A 24,092-nucleotide genomic window follows, 5' to 3' on the forward strand; every position below is an offset into this window, starting at 1 on the left:
CCCAAAAATTTAACATTTAACAGATAACAAAGACTATTATTGGAATTAGCTGCAATGTTTTCCAGGGACTTGAAGATAGCCTCTCATGTTGGCCTCAGGTTTCTCATCTTCCTCATTTTTTGTCGTCATCCTATGGCCATTCCGCTCAACATGCACTCAATGTTGTCCTGAGACACACCATTAAGTACTGTGGCACCGAAAAGTGTACAACGCATTCCTGATAAAGTAGAATCCAACTTTTATTCAAGTAGAATCCAACATCGACTGCAGCTTCGCTGAATTTGGAGAAATCGCCCAAGGAATTTCAACAAGTGTTCAGTTTCAATCAAAATGAAGTATTAAATTAAATTTCATATGTGTAGTAGTGTAAATGAAATTCACATCTAAATGGAGTCAAGATTGAAATATAGACTATGAAACATAGGTGTTAATGTATTACCACTGGAATGGTTTCCACTTCGTTGGAAGCATTTACTGATCGTGGTTCTTTTGATACAAGCTAAGCAATCGCCAGCTAGTGCTATAAACATGACATCTAAGGCACCAGAACCAAGATTCAGTTAGAATCTGAACAATAAATCCCAACTTGCTTCGAGTTCAAGGTTTGTATGCTCAATTTGTTTACATATTCCTCGACTGTTCGCTTCTCTTCCTCTCCTGCGCACAATAATCTTTGGTATCAGTTCCATGAGCAGACCTTAGAGACTCCAGCCATTAGACATTCATGACAGGAGCACCACAGGAAGCGTTTACAATCTATTTGATCATTGGGCCAGGGATGGTAACAAGAGATGATCAATGTTGTTTTCACCCAACATCCACACAAGTACCTTCCAGAAGACGTCACTGGACAATAATCAGGAGTGAGCAATTATTGAGGAGATTATTTTCCCTTTCCGTACCAAAGATCACTGGGTCTTTCCCATACTCAACCTAAAATCAGCCAAATTCCACGCAGATTGGGAATCTACCCTGGGACCTTTGTGTCAATGTATCAGCAATTGCATCCTTTGCCACTTACATCAATAAGCCAATTGTATTGGGTTTTGTTTTGGTTTAAAGGGGTTTATTGTTCCAAATGTACAAAAACATTCACCAGTACAAAATAAGACCAAAACAAAACCTGAATTTCTGCCCCTTTTGATTCAATAACTCAGATAGTGCATCTTAAAATTGATACAGAAATGGGACCGATGTGGCAGACTGTGAATCCTCTTAGAAAGTGACTATACCACCACCAAATCTCAAACCCAACCCTGGCTCCAATTACTCCTTGCATATCAACATGTTAGAATTAGAGGTGCTTCTAGTAATTTACAGATCTTCCTTGTCCTTCTTCTGCTTTGATTTCTTTTCTTCTACTGATACAGCCAGAGGGTTTGTAGATTCTTTCTTCAAGTAAATCATGAAGTAATTAACGTCACAACCTCCCTCGTATCACTTTGGACTCTGCTTCTTACTCATCGGTGAGAAATAAAGTGTGGGAAACCCTTGAACTTCATATGGCGAAGGCACATCATTGGCTGTAGCATCCATCTTGGCAATAACAATGTTAGAATCACTGCTCAACTTTTCTCCAAGTTCCTTATACTTTGGCTCCAGACTCTTGCAGTGGCCACACCATGGAGCATAAAATTCAATCAAGATATCCTTTGTTTCATCATTTACAATGTCATCAAAGTTATCAGCTACTACAACCTTCACAGGACCATCATTGCTCTCTGGAATTGGTTCAGACTTAAGGTAACGTTTCAGTTTGCCAGCTAAATAGTCCTCTAAAAATCGTTCCAGTGCTTTGCCATCATGTGAGAACTCTTCCTGCATCACATATTTTTCATCTTTTGCAGTTTTGATAGCGACCACAGGAATGTCACCAGTGGCGGTGTCCAGGCCAAATTCTGAGAGCTCCAGGCCAATTGCATTGTTAAAGACAGGTGATGATCATGGCTTATCCTCCAAAAGAGTATAAACGGACAGTTTAGGGTGGGTAACAATTCGGAGCTTGTGTCTGCTGAGCTGTATGAAGAATAACTTTGCCAAAGGTAAAAGACAAGCTGTTGCCAAATAAGAGGGACTGAGAAGGAGAGAGAGAGTGAGATCAAAAATTGCAGACTGAAGGAAATTTAATTTTCTAAGTGCAATCTGGAATCTGCAAAGAAGCACATTGGTACTGTATTTCCTAAACTTTCTATGAACAAACCTTTTTGTTTTTGTAGCAAAGACGTATTCAAATCAGTAAAAGGATAGAATTTCCCAAAAAAGATCTATCACTGCAATGACATGTCTGTTTGTACCCTCCATCTCCCAATTCAAAATTCCAAAGCAATGTATGTGTTTAGTGAGCTACACTGCTTTTTATAATACCCCACAATGTCCTTGGACTCTGCTGTAACTATGGAAACTTCAATTATAAATGTTTAAATCTTTAAATGACTCTTTACAGCACAAGAATGGGTTGCACTAAAAAATGAAAAATTTCCATGATACTGTGGGCAGCAAGGGGGTACAGTGGTTAGCACATCTGCCTCACGGCGCCAGCCTTGGGTCACTGCCTGGGTGTGGTTTGTACATTCCCCCCATGTCTGTGTGGGTTTTCTCCCACAGTCCAATGATGTGCAGGTTAGGTGGACTGACCAGGCTAAATTGCCCAAATAGTGCTAAGTGTCCAAAAGATTAGGTTGGGATACTGGATTATGGGGATAGATTGGGAGCATGGGCCTAGATAGGGTGCTCTTTCAGAGGGCCGGTCCAGACTCGATTTGCCGAATGACCTCCTTCTGCACTGTAGTGATTCTATGTACAGTTCCAGCATTATTTTTGTCGTACACAGTGACTTGAAGAAATATGACACCAGTTCAGCACATTCCTCAGGATCGTAAATGTTTACACTGATGCATGCTCATAAGTTTTTTGTGAAATTTTTGTGCAACCTCTTTACTTGGATCCAAGCCAAATGGTGAACTATGAAATAAAACCAGAATCTTTTCCTTGATATTACGTTTATTCACAGGATGCAGCATAGCAGATCCCTGCCTCGTAACTACCAACCTCGTGACCCAGCTAACTCTCCTTATGCATGCTCTCAGTCCTTAATCAAACAATGCCTATCCCCTGTGTATCTTTAACAACATAATCATCCAACCATTAACATAACTTGCTCACGGATAGTTCAGCAAAATCTAGAGAGATTTGCTGGCCATTGATCCTTCATAAACACTGGGCATTGCAAACCATATACAGAGTTACTTCACACAGGTGGGGTAATTTCCCAGTACACATTGTGGTTGCAGGCAAAACTCCCCCTCCACGTACTCCAAAAACAATCCCCTGGTATATAATTCAAAAAAATAAAAAATTTAGAGTACCCAACTATTATTTTTTTCCAATTAAGGGGCAATTTAACATGGACAATCCACATAACCTGCACATCTTTGGGTTGTGGGAGTGAAACCCACGCAGACACGGGGAGAATGTGCAAACTCCACACGGACAGTGACCTAAGGCCGGGATTCGAACCCGGGTCCTCAGCGCCGTAGTCCCAGTGCTAACCACTGCGCCACATGCTGCCCTTGGTATATCATTTATAATCAGACTGCTGAGGCACATATTTCCACAGGAAGTAGAAATTGTACATGTAATAGACACTGGACTGTGGGAAAGAAACAATGATTACCCTTACCTTAATAACTCGGTCGTTGCCTGATGTCAAAAGCCAGCCTCTGGTTAGATCAAAGTACATATGGACCACGTGGTGCTTACTGTCATGGAAAGTTGCTGTGGGTGCTCGACTGCTCACAAAGAAAGAAAATATATTCACAAAAACACAATCAGAGTTTAAATTCTGATCATAGAATTTACAGTGCAGAAGGAGGCCATTCGGCCCATCGAGTCTGCACCGGCTCTTGGAAAGAGCACCCTACCCAAGGTCAACACCGCCACCCTATCCCCATAACCCAGTAACCCCACCCAACACTAAGGGCAATTTTGGACACTAAGGGCAATTTATTATGGCCAATCCACCTAACCTGCACATCTTTGGACTGTGGGAGGAAACCGGAGCACCCGGAGGAAACCCACGCACACACGGGGAGGATGTGCAGACTCCGCACAGACAGTGACCCAAGCCGGAATCGAACCTGGGACCCTGGAGCTGTGAAGCAATTGTGCTATCCACAAGGCTACCGTGCTGCCCGTAGTCAGATGATGTAGTCAGACAAATCAGCATCTTCAATATTAATAAATACAAAAATAAAGACCTGTATTTTCCATTAATTATGGCAAAACCGACAATGCTCAAAATCATTACTCTTCAAATAGACAGTCACTTCTGCAGTCCAGACACATGTACAGTTGAAACCAAAAGTCCACCGGTTGCTGTCAATGATTCTGGCTTCTTCAGGGTTTGCACTGCTAAGGTCTCCCCAGAACACATCAGTTAGAAATCATTGAACTGACGAGAACTACTTTCACAGAAAAAAAGCCTTGCAAAAGTTACACCTTGTTAGATGAGGTGTCACTGGGTTTTTAAACAGCATCCTAACTTGAAAATTACTGCCCAAAAGTCTCTCTGGCCCGGATAATGTAATTCATTGTGAACCACAAAATCCACATATTTTAGAAACTATACTTTCTCCAATCCTAGTAATTTCCTCTGGTACAGCCCCAATCTTCACCCCCCCCCCCCCTCTGTAAGCAGAATCCCAGTTTAATTACACTTGAAAGACAGCACCTTCAAAAACACAGCACTATACTGGGTCAGCCTAGATTTGTGCATCTTGCAAAGGGACAGACACAAATCTTGGCTCAGAGTCAACAATGTTGAGCCGAGTTGATTCACTGCACAAAATGTACATCTTTCAAATTCACGTGACCTCAGCCAAATAGGGTTAAATCAAAACAAAGTTACTGTTGAACGATACCAGCATTTTAAGCTTTAACAAAGGCCTGACACTGCCACCTTTCCCAACTGTAATTCTTCATTATACTTACTCCTCATCTGTTATTGATTCATAGCAGCTATCACAGACCCTCACTTCAAACTCAAATCCCATCAGCGGAATGGAGGATCGCTTTGAGCTGCACTTCCCACACAGAGCTTTCCCACATTTCCTGCAGTGGTGCTAAATAAAACAAAAGATGAAGACGTGATAGTGCAAGAGCCTGCCACAGATCCATCCAAAGAGAAACACAAAAACTGGACTGAAATTTGGCATAATAGGATTGTAATCCTGATTGAATCGTTTTCAGGACTAAAAGGATTAAGTTATGAGGACAGGCTGCATAGTCTAGGTTTGCACACTCATGAGCATAGAAGATCCAGGGGTGGATTTATTTGAGGTTTTTAAAAGATGATTAAAAGATTTGAGGGGGTTGATTGATCAACTACCTCTTCTGGTGCAAATCCAGGACAAAAGGCATACTCTTAAAATGCTATGATTCAAAAATTAGAGCCAAGCTGTTCAGGGACGATCTCAGGAAGGCTGGGATTCTCTCCATGAGGAAGTTATTGAGGCCGGGAGTGAATTGAAAATTTTAAACATGGAAATTGATAGATTTTTGTGAAGGGTATTAAAGGCATAAAGAACCACGGCAGGCTGAGGTGCAAAACAAAGTTTAAATGGCCTACTCCTGTTTCTATTTTCCAGTCATTGTTTGGAAATATCCGAATAATATCCTTTTTTTTGTTACAGGACTGACATTAGGTGTCCAATGAATATAGGACAACAAATTTACCTCGGTAGCCTGGAAAGTTCTGGGAAGGTACATAGAACATAGAATATAGAACATAGAACAGTACAGCATAGTACAGGCCCTTCAGCCCACGATGTTGTGCTGACCATTTATCCGAATCTAAGATCAGCCTAACCTACATTCCTTCAATTTACTGCTGTCCATGGGCCTGTCTCAGAGTCGCTTAAATGTCCCTAATGACTCTGACTCCACCACCTCTGCTGGCAGTGCATTCCACACACCCAACACTCTCTGTGTAAAGAACCTACCTCTAACATCTCCCCTATACCTTCCTCCAATCACCTGAAAATGATGGCCCTCGTGACAGCCATTTTCACCCTGGGGAAAAGTCTCTGGCTATCCACTCTATCCATGCCTCTCATCACCTTGTACACCTCCATCAAGTCACCTCTCTGCTTTCTTCGCTCCAGTGAGAAAAGCCCTAGCTCCCTCAACCTTTCTTCATAAGATATGCCCTCCAGTCCAGGCAGCATCCTGGTAAATCTCTGTACCGTCTCCAAAGCATCCACATCCTTCCTATAATGAGGTGACCAGAACTGGACACAATATTCAAAGTGTGGTCTAACTAGAGTCTTAAAAAGCTGCAGCAAAACCTCGCAGCTCTTAAACTCAATGCCCCTGTTAATTAAAGCCAACACACCATATGCCTTTAAAAAAAAAAAAATTTTTTTATTCTCCTCCTTTTTCATATTTTCTCCCAAATTTACACCCACCAACAATAAACACTAACTAGTAACGAGTATGTCAATCCCCAAATCAATAACAACGATCCCATCCTTCGACCAAACCCCAAACATTAGCCCGCATGTTCTCAAACAAATGACAAAAAGGAATCAGGAATCACCCATAGTCACCATTAACACACACCACCGACCTCCCCCCAACCCTCCCAACTAATGTTCGTTGTTATCCAGTTCTTGAAAGCGCACAATGAATAATGCCCACAAATTGTAGAAGCCCTCCATCCTTCCCCTCAGTTCAAACTTCACCTTCTCAAGAGTCAAGAATTCCAACAGGTCCCCCCCACCACGCCAGGGCACAGGGTGGAGAGGTTGCTCTCCAACCCATCAGGATCCGCCTTCGGGCGATCAACGAGGCGAAGGCTACATCTGCCTCCGCACCCATTTCCAACCCTGGCTGGTCCGACACCCCGAATATGGCCACTCGGGGGCCCGGGTCCAGTTTCACTTGCGCCACTTTAGAAATTACCCTAAAAACCTCCTTCCAGTAATCCTCTAGCTTTGGGCAGGACCAAAACATATGAACGTGATTAGCTGCCCCCCCCCCCCCGGCAACGTTCACACACATCTTCTACTCCTTCAAAGAATCGGCTCATCCTCGCCCTTGTGAGGTGTGCTCTGTATACCACCTTCAGCTGTATCAGCCCCAACCTCGCGCACGAGGTGGAGTCATTCACTCTCCGGAACACCTCACACCAGAACCCCTCCTCCATATCTTCTCCCAACTCTTCCTCCCACTTTGCTTTGAACCCTTCCAAAGGTGCCTTCTCCTCTTCCAAAATAACCCCGTAAACCGCTGACACGACCCCCTTCTCCAGTCCCCCTGTCATCAGCACCTCCTCCAGCAATGTGGAGGACGGTTCCATCGGGAAGCCCTGTATCTCCTTTCTGGCAAAATCTCGAACCCGCATGTATCTAAATATTTCCTCCTGCTCCAGCCCATACTTCGCATCCAGCTCCTTCAGTCCTGCAAACCGACCCCTAAGAAACAAATCTTTTAGTGTCTTAATCCCCTTCTCCTCCCATTTCCGAAAATTTCCATCCCACCTCCCTGGCTCAAATCCGTGGTTTCCCCGAATCGGCATTTCCCTTGACCCTGCCCCCAACCGGAAGTGTTGGCGAAACTGCCTCCAAATTCTCAATGACGCTATTATTACCGGACCCCCTGAGTATTTCACCGGGGCTATCGGGAGCGGCGCTGTTGCTAGTGCTTTCAATCCCAACCTCCTGCACAAACTCGCCTCCATTCTGACTCACTGGGAATCAACCCCTCTGACCCATCTCCGCACCTTCGCCACATTCGCCGCCCAGTAGTAATACATCAGGTTCGGAAGACCCAAACCCCCTGCCTGCCTTCCCCTCTGTAGCAGCACCTTTCTAACTCTGGCCACCTTCCCTCCCTATATGAACGACGTAATCCTTCCCTCAATCTCTCTGAAAAAAGCCTTTGGCAGGAAAATCGGCAGGCATTGAAAAATAGACAGAAATCGCGGCAACACGTTCATTTTAACCGCCTGTACCCGACCCGCCAGTGACAGAGGGAGACCATCCCACCTTGCCAGATCAGCTTTCACTCTCCTCACCAAACTAGAAATGTTGTACCTACAGAGCCCCCCCCCCCCCCACTACCGGGCAACCTACACCCCCAGTTACCTAAAGTGAGTCCCTGCCCTACGGAATGGCAGCCCCCCCACCCGAGACACCACAAAATACTCACTCCTGTCTAGATTTAGTTTGTACCCAGAGAAAGACCCAAACACTCGAAGCAGCTCCAATACTCCCCCTATCGACACACTCGGTTCCGACATGTATAACAGCAAGTCATCGGCATATAAGGACACCCTATACTCTATCTCTCTCCCCCCCCCACCCCCCGCTTATTCCTTTCCATACCCCCGAACTTCTTAATGCGATGGCCAACGGCTCAATCGTGAGTGCAAACAGCAGGGGGGACTAGGACATCCCTGCCTAGTCCCACGGTGCAGAGAAAAGTATCTCGAGCTGATGTTGTTTGACCATACATCTTCTGAACAACCCTATCAACCTGGGTGGCAACTTTGAGGGATCTATGTACGTGGACCCCAAGATCCCGCTGTTCCTCCACACTTCCAAGAATCCTGCCTTTAACCCTGTATTCAGCATTCAAATTCGACCTTCCAAAATGAATCACTTCACATTTATCAAGGTTGAACTCCATCTGCCACTTCTCAGCCCAGCTCTGCATTCTGTCAATGTCCTGTTGTAACCTGCAACAGCCCTCAACATTATCTACAACTCCAACAACCTTTGCGTCATCGGCAAACTTACTAACCCACCCTTCCACTTCCTCATCCAAGTCATTTATAAAAACCACAAAGAGCAGAGGTCCCAGAACAGATCCTTGCGGGACACCACTGGTCACCGACCTCCAGGCGGAACACTTTCCATCCACTACTACTCGCTGTCTTCTCTCGGCCAGCCAATTCTGTATCCAGACAGCCAAATTTCCCTGTATCGCATGCCCCCTAACTTTCTGAATGAGACTACCATGGGGAGCCTTATCAAACGCCTTACTGAAACCCATATCCACCACATCCACTGCCTGACCTTAGGTGTCTCGTCACATCCTCAAAGAACTCAATGAGGCTTGTGAGGCATGACCGGCCCCTCACCAAGCCATGCTGACTATCTTTAATCAAACTATGTTTTTCTAAATAATCATAAAACCTATCTCTCAGAATCCTTTCCAATATTTTGCTCACCACAGATGTAAGACTGATTGGTCTGTAATTCCCAGGGATTTTCCCCATTCCCTTTCTTGAATAGGGGAACAACATTCGCCTCCCTCCAATCATCCGGTACTACTCCAGTGGAGAGTGAGGACGCAAAGATCATCGCCAACGGCGCAGCAATCTCCTCCCTCGCTTTCCGGAGTAACCTTGAGAGATCCTGTCAGGCCCAGGGGACTTATCTATCCTGATGCTTTTCAAAATTTCCAGCACATCCTCCTTCTTAATATCAAGCTGTTCGAGTCTATTAACCTAGTGAATACTGAAGCTAAGTATTCATTTAGGGCCTCCCCCATCGCTTCAGACTCTAGGCACAAGTTCCCTCCACTATCCCTGATCGGCCCAACTCTCACTCTGATCATCCTCTTATTTCTCACGTACGTGTAGAACGCCTTGGGGTTTTCCCTAATCCTTCCCGCCAGGGCTTTTTCATGCCCCCTTCCAGCTCTCCTCAGTCCATTTTTCAGTTCCTTCCTGGCTACCTTGTAGGTAGAAAACTGATAATTGATATTCTGGAGCTTCAAATGTGCACAGCACAGTACTTGCCCATGCAGATCTGCTGGTATATTTTACATGTTGGACATTATTTAATGCAGGTGTTTCCAACTAGAAAAGATCACCAAGCCCGTCACAAGCATGCATTGCTTGTTTTGATCAGTTAGTGATTAAAGTGTGCAAGTTGATCAAAAGGGTCTGTTCCTTGAATTAAACAGAATAGTTAATTTGTGAGAAAAAAATGGATTGCTTGCTTTATTTAAAACAAAATGATAATCAAGCAGAATACATATATGAGCTCCGAAGAATCATACAGACTTAGAACATTACTGTTTCTCTCTCCACAGATGCTGCCAGACCTGCTGAGTTTTTCTCACATTTCCAGCAACTGCAGTATTTTGCTTTTATATGTTATATAACTTGTTATTGTGTCTCAGATATCTTTCTTGTCAACTATACTTGACATCATGCCGGAAATGTTTTCAGGGCATAGATGGAAGGGTCAGTTTTGACTTTGAATATATAAAACTGCAGGACGAAGCTGGATCTGAGGGGATCAATAATGAATTATTTGAGACTAAATTGCTTTAGAGTCAGGCAGAATGATGATCAAAGCACCATGTTCAACTTCCAATCACCTAAAAGCCAACCAAAATGGAGGATGGCAGATGCCACTGTCGAGTCTGGGTATATTGCTTCACAACATACTGTGGGAGGCCTTTCGGAGACAGGTGGACCAAAGGTACTCATTTTACAATACCTTTAATCAGTTCTGACCTGACTAATTTCCACTATTGTTTCTCACACAAAGCCATTTAAGTCAACTTGAAATCTAAAACCAAACCCAGAGCAGTCATGGCTGAAATCTGCAGCTTGCTAGTTCCATGCAGCACACTGTTCAGAGAAGCACTATTTCAGGCAATTTCCTATGGCTTCAATCCAGGGGACATTGAACACTAAACTTTATCATACTTTTATCCCCTCCTACTCATCACACCCTCCCTCCTCTCCTTATTAATTTCCACACCACCCGTCCCTTGCTCGCCATTTTATATCTTTCTCCTGCAAAATTACAAGACTCAGGAGGATGAGCTGGAAGCTACAGAAACGGTGGAGAAAGCTAGGCCTGGGATCAATGAAAGAGAATGCTGGAAACACTGCAACATGCTGGGTGAAGCGGTGTCAGAGACTCCTGGGTGGTGCACATGCTTGTTAGCAGATATGGGCTGTCATGATATGCAAACATCCAACCCATGAACACTCAGAATAGGACACAACCAATGGGCAGTCAGGACACTCAGAGGTGGCATCACCACAAGGGGGCATGACATAAACACTATAAAAGGGATGAGGCACTCACACCCTGCCTCTTTCCACAAACAGACATCTAGAGAGTTAGACAGGGTTGATCAGCAGCATCACACCCCAGCACGTGGCTTAGAGCAAGCTGGTACAGACTGAGTTACTAGTTAGAAAAGCAGAGAGTCGAACTCATTTGAGAACTGTGTTAATAGTTCAATAAACACGTTGAACTCATTTCAGAGTCTGGAGCATCCTTTAGTTAAGACTGCATCAGCCTGTGTTATCCGAAGCAGCATAACACAACATGGGCTGCTGAATATTCAGATTCAGAAGCAGTGTGTGAACCTTCTGGTGCTCTTTAGACCAATTCATGTGCTGGACATAGGCTCACTAAGCCTCAGCAGCATTCTCTTTGCAAATGTGAGGCCAATGTTACTGAAAGCATTAATGACCCACTGGTTAAAAAAAAAGCCTGTGAAAAGTGATACAGCCAACATTACTGGAGTCCCGAATTGACAGAGTGACTGAACACTGTGCAGATATTTAACTGATCAGAAAGTCAGCATGAAGTTTGAAAGGGTAGGTCAAAGCTGATGAATCTTCCAAAATAGTGATAAAAGTAATGGCAAGGAGAATGTCTATGGATGTTATTAATTTGGATTTCCAGATGGTATTTGGTAAAATCCCTCATAATACACTGAAAGACACATGCCCCAAATTTCCTGATTAAATAAAGATAGGCGGCATTGAAAACAGTGTAAATGCTGAACTCATCACTTTACTCCATTTGGAGCTCCTCTTGCTCACTTCCTCCCTTTCGCCAGCCCTCTCCTGTTATTTACCGATGTAGGAATTTAGCAATGCAAGGTATTTCAATGGGCCGGATGGCCACATTCTGTGCTGTAACAATTCTGTGATAAAGTTTTAATTTTTTTGCCTGATGAGCAAGGTCCTACACACCTAGTTACAGCATTAACAAGAGTTTCAATGGGAAAATGGGATTTATTTGAAGTTGTTTCACTTAAAGTTGCAATTTCCAGGAACACAAGTACAACTTAAAGGGAGGACTTAGGATACCTGCAAGGATTTATTCTTTTTAATTCAAGAAGGAAAAATGGTTCAAAGCCATCAAGGCGGGCGGGGGGGGGGGGGGGAAGAAGAACACCTGCCTTATGAAAATCTAAAGCAAATTGTCTACACTGTTAACAAATGTGTTAACTTGCAATATTGTGAGAGACTGCGATTGCGTAGTGCTTCAAGTTACGGTCAGGCTGACCCATGGAATAATGAACCAGGAAGGCAGAAGTGCTGAACAGGACAAAGCATTTGGGAGACGGAAAGAAAGGCTGGCAGCCTGAGCTATTTTCACATCTTGTGGCCAGGTGCAAAATTCTGCTGGTAATATCCTGTTATTAGATCTTGTTTACCCGTATGCTTACAAGGTCTCAAGGGGAAAATATATATTTTTAATTATTTGATGTTTCCCTTCGGCATGCATATAGCCGTTAGAACTTATTTGTCGACTTCCGGGTGCGGTGATGACCAGCTGAGTCGCACGTTTCGGCAGCTCCCGGTGTAACGGACATTTGGGCTCTTAATAAGAGCCCCAACGGCAATTTTAACGGCTAAAAGTACTGTGCGGTGAACCAGAAGGGAATCCCCCCTGGATACGGATGGAAAAAGGAGAGGAAGGTGGCCGGATTGCGGTGGATCCTTTAGAGCAGCGGCAAGGAAGGCAAGCAAAAACCAAGATGGCGTCGGAAGGTGGCAGTTTAATATGGGGCCCTGAACAACACGAGTTTTTGAAACGCTGCGTGGAAGAACTCAAAAAGGAAATGAAGAAGGAGCTGTTGGCCCGATATTACAGGCGATCGAAGGGCTAAAGGAGGAGCAAAAGACCCAGGAGCGGGAGCTTCGGGTCGTGAAGGCAAAGGCTGCCGAGAATGAGGACGACATACAGGGCCTGGTGGTGAAGACGGAGATGCACGAGGCACACCATAAACGATGTGTGGAAAGGCTGGAGACGCTGGAGAACAACGCGAGGAGGAACAACCTAAGGATTCTTGGCCTTCCTGAAGGTGCGGAGGGAGCGGACGTCGGGGCATATGTGAGCACGATGCTGCACTCGTTAATGGGAGCGGAGGCCCTGGCGGGTCCGCTGGAGGTGGAGGGAGCATACCGAGTGATGGCGCGAGGACCGAGAGCAGGAGAAATTCCTAGAGCCATAGTGGTGAGATTCCTCCGTTTTAAGGACAGAGAGATGGTCCTTAGATGGGCAAAGAAAACTCGGAGCAGTAAGTGGGAGAACGCGGTGATCCGCGTATACCAAGACTGGAGTGCGGAGGTGGCGAGAAGGAGGGCGAGCTTTAATCGGGCCAAGGCGGTGCTTCACAAAAAGAAGATAAAATTCGGAATGCTGCAACCGGCAAGACTGTGGGTCACATATCAAGGGAGGCACCACTACTTTGAGACGGCGGATGAGGCGTGGACTTTTATCGTGGAAGAAAAATTGGAATGAGCGGGTTATTAAAAAAAAGAACGTTTGAAACAAAGTGGTGGGGAGAGTATGGGGGGCGAAGAAGGGGGGGAAAGAGGAGTTTTATGTTATTAATCCTGCGATGTGGTAACTTTTCTCTCTTCCACAGGAGGTGGTGGGGGGAGGAAAGGAGGTGGAAGAGATGGGGCGTTGGCCATTGGGGGCGGGGCCAAGGGGGAAGTGCGGGGCTCGGTTCCCGCGCTATGATAATCATGGCGGGAATAGGGAAGCAGGAAGGAGGGGGCATCGCACGGTGCGAGTCGAGGTCACGGGGGGAAGCAGAGGTCGGCCAGAGTTTGCTGACTTCTGGGAGCAACATGGGGGGCGTAACTACGCTAGTGGGGGATCTAGCGGGGGGGGGGGGGGGGGGGGGGGGGGGGAATTATTGGGCTGCTGCTGCTGGGGAGAGGGGGGAGCTGGTATGGGGTGGGATGGGCGGGGGGGCACCGCCTGGGGGGGACACAGCTGCGTGGGAACCGGGTGAGGAGCTGGAAAAAGGGGATGGCTAATCGACAAAGGGGGGGGGGGTAAAAAGCCCCCCAACCCGGCTGATCATGTGGAACGTGAGAGGGCTGAACGGGCCGATAAAGAGGGCACGGGTACTCGCACACCTTCAGAAACTTAAGGCAGACGTGGTTATGTTACAGGAAACGCATTTGAAACCGATAGACCAGGTGAGACTACGCAAAGGTTGGGTGGGGCAGGTGTTCCATTCGGGGCTAGATGCGAAAAACAGGGGGGGTGGCTATATTAGTGGGGAAGCAGGTAATGTTTGAGGCAAAGACTATAATGGCGGATAGCGGGGGCAGATACGTGATGGTGAGTGGCAAACTACAGGGGGAAGACGGTGGTTTTGGTAAACGTATATGCCCCGAACTGGGATGATGCCAATTTTATGAGGCGTATGCTAGGACGCATCCCGGACCTAGAGGTGGGAAAGTTGGTAATGGGGGGAGATTTCAATACGGTGTTGGAACCAGGGCTGGACAGGTCGGCAGCAGCCAAGGTGCTTAAAGATTTTATGGAGCAGATGGGAGGAGTAGACCCGTGGAGATTTAGCAGACCCAGGAGTAAGGAGTTTTCGTTTTTCTCCTATGTCCACAAAGTCTATTCGCGAATAGACTTTTTTGTTTTGGGAAGGGCGTTGATCCCGAAGGTGAGGGGAACGGAGTATACGGCTATAGCTATTTCGGATCACGCTCCACATTGGGTGGACTTGGAGATAGGGGAGGAAACAGAAGGGCGCCCACCCTGGAGAATGGACATGGGACTAATGGCAGATGAGGGGGTGTGTCTAAGGGTGAGGGGGTGCATTGAAAAGTACTTGGAACTCAATGACAATGGGGAGGTCCAGGTGGGAGTGGTCTGGGAGGCGCTGAAGGCAGTGGTTAGAGGGGAGCTGATATCAATCAGGGCACATAAAGGAAAGCAGGAGAGTAGGGAACAGGAGCGGTTGCTGCAAGAACTTCTGAGGGTGGACAGGCAATATGCGGAGGCACCGGAAGAGGGGCTGTACAGGGAAAGGCAAAGGCTACACGTAGAATTTGACTTGCTGACAACGGGTACTGCAGAGGCACAGTGGAGGAAGGCACAGGGTGTACAGTACGAATATGGGGAGAAGGCGAGCAGGTTGCTGGCCCACCAATTGAGGAAAAGGGGAGCAGCGAGGGAAATAGGGGGAGTGAGGGATGAGGAAGGAGAGATGGAGCGGGGAGCGGAGAGAGTGAATGGAGTGTTCAAGGCATTTTATAAAAAATTATACGAAGCTCAACCCCCGGATGGGAGGGAGAGAATGATGGGCTTTCTGGACCGGCTGGAATTTCCCAAGGTGGAGGAGCAGGAAAGGGTGGGACTGGGAGCACAGATTGAAATAGAGGAAGTAGTGAAAGGAATTAGGAGCATGCAGGCGGGGAAGGCTCCGGGACCGGATGGATTCCCAGTTGAATTTTACAGGAAATATGTGGACTTGCTCGCCCCGCTACTGATGAGGACCTTTAATGAGGCAAAGGAAAGGGGACAGCTGCCCCCAACTATGTCTGAGGCAACGATATCGCTTCTCCTAAAGAAGGAAAAGGACCCGCTGCAATGCGGGTCCTATAGACCTATTTCCCTCCTAAATGTAGACGCTAAGATTCTGGCCAAGGTAATGGCAATGAGGATAGAGGATCGTGTCCCGAGGGTGGTCCATGAGGACCAAACTGTGTTTGTGAAGGGGAGACAGCTGAATACGAATATACGGAGGCTGCTAGGGGTAATGATGATGCCCCCACCAGAGGGGGAAGCGGAGATAGTGGTGGCGATGGATGCCGAGAAAGCACTTGATAGAGTGGAGTGGGATTATTTGTGGGAGGTGCTGAGGAGATTTGGTTTTGGAGATGAGTATGTTGGATGGGTGCAGCTGTTGTATAGGGCCCCAGTGGCGAGTGTGGTCACGAATGGACGGGGATCTGCATACTTTCGGCTCCATAGAGGGACAAGGCAGGGATGCCCTCTGTCCCCATTACTGTTTGCACTGGCGATTGAGCCCCTGGCAATAGCATTGAGGGGTGCCAAGAGGTGGAGGGGAGTACTTAGAGGAGGAGAAGAACACTGGGTATCTCTGTATGCGGATGATTTGTTGTTATATGTAGCGGACCCGGCGGAGGGGATGCCAGAGATAATGCGGACACTTCGGGAGTTTGGAGAATTCTCAGGATATAAACTGAACATGGGGAAAAGTGAGTTGTTTGTGGTGCATCCAGGGGAGCAGAGCAGAGAAATAGAGGACTTTCCGCTGAGGAAGGTAACAAGGGACTTTCGTTACTTGGGGATCCAGATAGCCAGGAATTGGGGTACATTGCATAGGTTAAATTTAACGCGATTGGTGGAACAAATGGAGGAGGACTTCAAGAGATGGGACATGGTATCCCTGTCACTGGCAGGGAGGGTGCAGGCAGTTAAAATGGTAGTCCTCCCGAGATTCCTCTTTGTGTTTCAGTGCCTCCCGGTGGTGATCACGAAGGCTTTTTTCAAAAGGATCGAAAAGAGTATCATGAGTTTTGTGTGGGCTGGGAAGACCCCGAGAGTGAGGAAGGGATTCTTACAGCGTAGTAGGGATAGGGGGGGGCTGGCACTACCGAGCCTAAGTCAGTACTACTGGGCCGCCAATATCTCAATGGTGAGTAAGTGGATGGGGGAAGAGGAGGGAGCGGCGTGGAAGAGATTGGAGAGGGCGTCCTGTTGGGGGACTAGCCTACAAGCTATGGTGACGGCCCCATTGCCGTTCTCACCGAAGAAACACACCACAAGCCCGGTGGTGGTGGCGACTTTGAAAATTTGGGGACAGTGGAGACGGCATAGGGGAAAGACGGGAGCCTTGGTTGGGTCCCCGATATGAAACAACCATAGGTTTGCCCCGGGGAGAATGGATGGGGGATTTGGAATGTGGCAAAGAGCAGGAGTAACGCAACTGAAAGATCTGTTTGTGGATGGGAAGTTCGCAAGTCTGGGAGCGCTGACCGAGAAATATGGGTTGCCCCAAGGGAATGCATTCCGGTATATGCAACTGAGGGCTTTTGCGAGGCAGCAGGTGAGGGAATTCCCGCAGCTCCCGCGCATGAGGTGCAGGACAGAGTAATCTCAAAGACATGGGTGGGGGACGGTAAGGTGTCAGATATATATAGGGAAATGAGGGATGAGGGGGAGATTATGGTAGATGAGCTGAAAGGGAAATGGGAAGAAGAGCTGGGGGAGGAGATTGAGGAGGGGCTGTGGGCGGATGCCCTAAGTAGGGTAAACTCATCGTCCTCGTGTGCCAGGCTAAGCCTGATTCAATTTAAGGTGTTACACAGGGCGTATATGACTGGAGCACGGCTCAGTAAATTTTTTGGGGTAGAGGATAGGTGTGCGAGATGCTCGAGAAGCCCAGCGAATCACACCCACATGTTCTGGTCATGTCCGGCACTACAGGGGTTCTGGGTGGGGGTGACAAAGGTGCTTTCGAAAGTAGTGGGGGTCCAGGTCGAACCAAGCTGGGGGTTGGCTATATTTGGGGTTGCACAAGAGCCGGGAGTGCAGGAGGCGAGAGAGGCCGATGTTTTGGCCTTTGCATCCGTAGTAGCCCGGCGCAGGATACTGTTGATGTGGAAGGAGGCCAAGCCCCCTGGGGTGGAGACCTGGATAAATGACATGGCAGGGTTTATAAAGCTGGAACGGATTAAGTTCGTCCTAAGGGGATCGGCTCAAGGGTTCACCAGGCAGTGGCAACCGTTCGTCGAATACCTCTCAGAAAGATAGAGGGAATGGAAAAGAAGGCAGCAGCAGCCCAGGGGGGAGGAGGGGGGGGGGGGGGGGGGGGGGGGGGGGGGGGGGGGGAGGAACCAGAAGGAGTCTCAGGGTTATTAATATATATGTATTATATGTATAGGTCGTTGCTATAAATAATTGTATATTGGATTGTTAAACCATATTTTTGGAGAGTGTTTATCTGAGACAAGGCAGTTGCCATTTAGTTTTAGTTTTCGTTTTTGTTATATATTATTTATTCTTTGTTTATAAAACAGGTCATTGTTATTTATACTGTTATATTATTGTGTAAAGGATATACAATGTACTGTGATGGTTGACCAAAAATTTTCAATAAAATATTCTTTAAAAAAAAGAGCTTATTTGTCAATTCAAGACTGTATATCCTTATTGAATAACAAATCTCTTTACCGGAATATATTTCCACATTTTATAAACAAATTGTTACAAAAAATAGCTCAATATAATTAATTCGATCTTTATGTAGCTTAGCGTGACTAATTTGAAGTTCAGAGCTCCAATTGTTTGGAGAACTTTCACTGAAGGTCTGGTTACAATGAAATAACTTTTTAAATACACCTTCATTCTCATATACAAATGTTACGCACCTGTCTCAAGCCAATTTTCTTACAGTCCCACATTTGCTTAAAGTTCCAGAAGAAAGGCTGGTCACATTTCTGGCAGGAATCACTGTCCAACCAATCAGGAGTCTACCGCCAAAATGGAGAAAAAAGTGAGTTACTTCATTGTCAACTCGTTCTTTGGGATCAAGGTATAAACCAAATTCAGATAAACTGGATTCCCTTTCCTGGAAGGCTGTCATAAACCCCAAATTAAAGAATGGGCCGTTAACACTTTTTGCCATTGGACACAATGGTAGTTCATTATATCCGTCCTCCATGTTCAACGCCACTTGGAGAAAGCACTGAGGGTGGCAAGGGCACAGAATACACTCTGGGTGGGGGACTTCAATGCCCATCACCAAGAGTGGCTCAGTAGGACCACCACAGACCGAGCTGGTCGGGTCCTAAAGGACATAGCTGCTAGACTGGGACTGCAGCAAGTGGTGAGGGAACCAACAAGACGGAAAAACTTTCTTGGCCTCATCCTCACCGACCTGCCTGCTGCAGATGCATCTGTCCATGACAGTATTGGTAGAAGTGACCACAGCACAGTCCTTGTGGAAACAAAGTCCCATCTTCACATTGAGGATACCTCCATCGTGTTGTGTGGCACTACCACAGTGCTAAATGGGATGGACTCCGAATAGATCATGCAACTCAAGACTGGACATCCATGAGATGCAGTGGGCCATCAGCAGCAGCAGAATGGCATTCAACCACAATCTGCAACCTCATGGCCTGGCATATCCGCCACTCTACCATTACTACCAAGCAGGGGATCAACCCTGGTTCAATGAAGAATGCAGGAGAGCAAGCCAGAAGCAACATCAGGCACACAGAAAAATGAGGTGTCAACCTGGTGAAGCTACTTATGTGCCAAACAGCATAAGCAGCAAGTAATAGACAGAGCTAAGCAATTCCACAACAAACGCATCAAATCTAAGCTCTGTAGTCTGGCCACATCCAGCGGTGAAAGGTGGTGGACATTTTTTTAAAAATATATATTTTTAAAAACAAAATTTTGAAATTAAAAAGAATTCTTTTTATTTTAATTAGAGTAATAATTTTCTTCTTTACAAATAAATAAATAAATTTAGAATACACAATACATTTTTTTTCCAAATAAAGGGGCAATTTGGCGTGGCAAACACACCTATCCTGCACATCTTTTGGGTTGTGGGGGTGATACCCACGCAGACACGGGGAGAATGTGCAAACTCCACACGGACAGTGACCCAGTGCCGGGAGCGAACCTGGGACCGTCGGCGCCGTGAGGCCGCAGTGCTAATCACTGAACCACCGTGCTGCCATCGGTGGTGGACAATTAAACAACTCACTGGAGGAGAAGGCTCCACAAATATCCCCATCCTCAATGATGGAGGAGCCTAGCATGTATGTGCAAAAGACAAGGCTGAGGCATTCGCAACAACCCAAGCCAGAAGTGCCGAGTGGATGATCCATCTCGATCTCCTCCGGAGGCCCAGCATCACAGATGTCAGTCTTCAGCCAATAAGATTCACTCCACGTGATATCAAGAAACAGCTGTGTTTGTATGTTTCACTCCCACAACCCAAAGATGTGCAGGGTAGGTAGATTGGCCACGTTAAATTGCCCCTCAATTGGAAAAAATGAATTGGATACTCTAAATGTATTTTAAAAAAAGAAAAAAGATACAGCTGAAGGCACTGGACACTGCAAAAGCTGTGGGCCCTGATAACCTCGTGGCAATAGTACTGAAGACTTGAGCTCCAGAACTTGCCGCACCCCTAGCCAAGTTGATCCAGTACAGCTACAATACTGGCGTTTCCCGGCAATGTAGAAAATTGGCCAGGTGTGTCCTGCACACAAGAGGACAAATCCAATCCAGCCAATTACCACCCTATCAGTCTACTCTCCATCATCAGCAAAGTGATGGAAGGAGCTATCAACAGTGCTATCAAGCGGCACTACTCGGCAATAACCTGCGTACGGGCGCTCAAATTGGTTTCCGCCAGGGTCACTCAGCTCCTGACATCATTACAACCTTGGTTCAAAGATAGACAAAGAGCTGAATGCCAGATGCGAGGCGAGAGTGACAGCCCTTGACATCAAGGCAGCATTTGACCAAGTATGGCATCCAGGAGCCCTAGCTAAACTGGAGTCAATACGAATCAAGGGGAAAACTCTCCGCTGATTGGAGTCATACCTAGTACAAAGGAAGATGGTTATCATGGTTGGAAGTCAATCATCTCAACGCCAGGACATCACTGCAGGAGTTCCTCAGGGTAGTGTCCTAGGCCCTACCATCTTCGGCTGCTTCATCAATGACCTGCCTTCCATCATCAGGTCAGAAGTGGGGATGTTTGCGGATAACTGCACAATGTTCAGCACCATTCACAACTCCACAGATAATGAAGCAGTCCATGTCCAAATGCAGCAAGACCTGGACAATATCCAAGTTTGGGCTGACAAGTGGCAAGTTACATTTGCGTCACATAAGTGCCAGGCAATGACCATCTCCTACAGGAGAGAATCTAATCACCGCCCCTTGACATTCAATGGCATTACCATCGCTGAATCCCCCACAATCAACATCCTGGGGGGTTACCATTGATCAGAAACTGAACTGGACTAGCCACATTAATACTGTGACTATCAGGGCAGCTCAAAGGCTAAGAATCCTACGGCGAGTAACTCATTTCCTGACCCTCCCAAAGCCTGTCCACCATCTACAAGGCACAAATCAGGAAATGTAATGGAATACTCTCCACTTGCCTGGATGAGTGCAGCTCCAACAACACTCAAGAAGCTCAATACCATCCAGGACAAAGCAGCCCGCTTGATTGCTCACCCTTCCACAAACATTTAAACCCTCCAGCACCGACGAACAGTGGCAGTCTTGTGTACTATCTACAGGATGCACTGCAGTAACTCACCAAGGTTCCTTAGACAACACCTCCCAAACCCATGACCACCAATCTAGAAAAACAAGAGCAGCAGATACCTGGAAACTCCACCACCTGGAGGTTGCCCTCCAAATCACTCACCACCCTGACTTGGAAATATCGCCGCTCCTTCCCGGTCACTGGGGCAACACCCTGGAGCTCCCTTCTTAACAGCACAGTGGGTGTACCTGCACTTCAAAGACTGCAGTGGTTCAAGAAGGCAACTCACCACCACCTTCTGAAGGGCAACTAGGGACAGCCTAACCAACGACGCCCACATCCCGTAAAAGAATGAAAGAAGAGAACACAGGGCATTGATACCACAATGCATACACGAAGAACGTTGGAATTCAGACATTGCCATAGCTAAGGGAGTTTAGCGTTACACTTCACCCAGGTATACACAAGGAGTTTTGAAAATATGGTCTCCTTACATAAAATACACTGACACCAAATGGAGCTTGGAAGATGCCACGAAGACACATTCATTCAATCTCTTGTCTGGGCCCACCAGAGAATGCAAGACATTTGCTCAAAACTGATCCTATATTTCTTTGGTCAGGGATCCCATACGATCCAGGAGCTAGCCATCTGCTCTCGGCATTCAAATTAAGTACAGATTTATAAAAACCTGCATTTATAATGTAGCCAGTCTTGTAATTTAGGAAACGCGGCAGGCAATTTGTGCACAGCAAGCTCACTGAAACTGAAATATGATAATGACCAGATAATGTTAGTGATGTCAATTGAGAGATAAATATTGGCTGAGACACTGTGGAGTACACCCCAGCTCTTCTATAAATAGTGCCATGGGATCTTTTAAAAAAATATATATATTTATTAAAGTTTTTTAACAACACAATTTTTCTCCCTTACAAACAATAACCACCGCCCCCCCCCCCCCCCCCCCCCCCCCCCCCCCCCCACCCCGTAACAAAATAACAAGAAATCGCACTGAGCAAGATATATACATGGCAAAATGGTATATTTACATAGCTTTATACACTGGATCTCTCCCGCACGTGCCAGTTTCCCCAACCCTTCATGTTATCTCTTGCTCATCCACCCCCACCCCCCCCATAGCAATTCACCCTATCTTGAATTTCTTGTACCGGGAGCAACGGGAATTCCCTCACCTGTCGCCTCCCAAACGCCCTCACCTACATATATCTAAAAGCATTTCCCAGGGGTATCTCAAACTTCTCCTCCAGTGCCCCTAGGCTCGCAAACGTCCAGTCAATGAACAGGTCCCCCATTCTTCTAATCCCCGCCCGATGCCAGCTCTGGAACCCCCCGTCCATCCTCCCCGGGACAAACCGGTGGTTGCCCCGATCGGGGACCACACCGAGGCTCCCATTGCACCCCTGTGCCGTCTCCACTGACCCCAGATCCTTAGCGTTGCCGCCACCACCGGGCTAGTGGTGTACCTTGTCGGCGAGAGCAGCAGCGGTGCCGTCACCAACGTCCCCAGGCTCGTTCCTTTACAGGACGCCATCTCCATCCTCTTCCATGCCGCCCCCTCTCCCTCCATCACCCACTTGCGGATCATCGCCACATTTGCTGCCCAGTAATAGCTCCCTAGGTTTGGCAGCGCCAACCCTCCTCGGTCCTTACTTCGGTCCAGGAACCCTCTCCTTACCCTCGGGGTCCTATTCGCCCACACAAACCCCATTATACTCCTGCCTACTCTCTTGAAAAAGGCCTTGGTGATCACAATGGGAAGGCACTGAAACACAAACAGAAACCTCGGGAGGACAACCATTTTGACCGACTGCACTCTACCCGCCAGCGAGAGCGGTAACATGACCCATCTTTTGAAGTCCTCCTCCATTTGCTCCACCAACCTCGTCAGATTCAGTTTATGTAGGGCCCCCCAACTCCTAGCTATCTGGATCCCCAGATACCGAAAGCTCCCCACCACTCTCCTCAGCGGTAGGTCCCCTATCACTCTTTCTTGGTCCCCTGCCTGTAATACAAAGAGCTCACTCTTCCCTACATTGAGCTTATAGCCCGAAAACTCCCCAAACTCCCTTAGGGTCTGCATGACCTACACCATCCCCTCCATTGGATCCGCCACGTACAGCAACAGGTCATCCGCATATAGCGACATCCGATGCTCTTCTCCCCCTCGGACCACCCCCCTCCATTTAATAGACTCCCTCAATGACATGGCCAATGGTTCGATCGCCAATGCGAACAACAGGGGGGACAGGGGGCGCACCCCTGCCTCGTCCCTCGGTACAGTCGAAAGTATTCCGACCTCCGCCGGTTCGTCACTACACTCGCCACCGGGGCTCTGTAAAGGAGCTTAACCCAACTGATAAACCCTCCCCTGAACCCAAACCTACGCAGCACCTCCCAGAGGTACTCCCACTCTACTCGGTCAAAGGCCTTTTCCGCGTCCATAGCTGCCACTATCTCCGCCTCTCCCTCCTTCGATGACATCATTATCACGTTTAAGAGCCGCCGCACATTAGTGTTTAATTGCCTGCCCTTTACGAATCTCGTCTGGTCCTCGTGGATCACCCCCGGGACACAGTCCTCAATCCTCGTGGCCAGCACTTTTACCAACAACTTAGCATCAATATTGAGGAGCGAGATCGGCCTGTACGATCCACATTGCAGTGGGTCCTTGTCCCGCTTTAGGATCAAAGAAATTGTCGCTTCCG

General features: G+C 47.1%; 1 protein-coding gene and 1 pseudogene across 4 annotated transcripts in view; both read right to left on the reverse strand.

Annotated features, from left to right (window-relative positions):
- wdfy2 (WD repeat and FYVE domain containing 2) overlaps positions 1–24,092 on the reverse strand; it is a 97,967-nt gene that overhangs the window by 14,842 nt on the left and 59,033 nt on the right. For all 4 annotated transcript variants that reach the window (XM_072514202.1, XM_072514204.1, XM_072514205.1 and 1 more), the window contains 3 exons: positions 18,485–18,586; positions 4,990–5,120; positions 3,680–3,788 (listed from right to left, as the gene is read on the reverse strand). In XM_072514202.1, coding sequence (XP_072370303.1) covers positions 3,680–3,788; positions 4,990–5,120; positions 18,485–18,586 — 342 coding nt within the window. The remainder of the gene's footprint in view (positions 1–3,679; positions 3,789–4,989; positions 5,121–18,484; positions 18,587–24,092) is intronic.
- On the reverse strand, positions 1,045–1,941 carry LOC140428692 (protein disulfide-isomerase A3 pseudogene; annotated as a pseudogene).

The sequence above is a fragment of the Scyliorhinus torazame genome, chromosome 8 (assembly GCF_047496885.1).
Source record: "Scyliorhinus torazame isolate Kashiwa2021f chromosome 8, sScyTor2.1, whole genome shotgun sequence".
Taxonomy (NCBI): domain Eukaryota; kingdom Metazoa; phylum Chordata; class Chondrichthyes; order Carcharhiniformes; family Scyliorhinidae; genus Scyliorhinus; species Scyliorhinus torazame.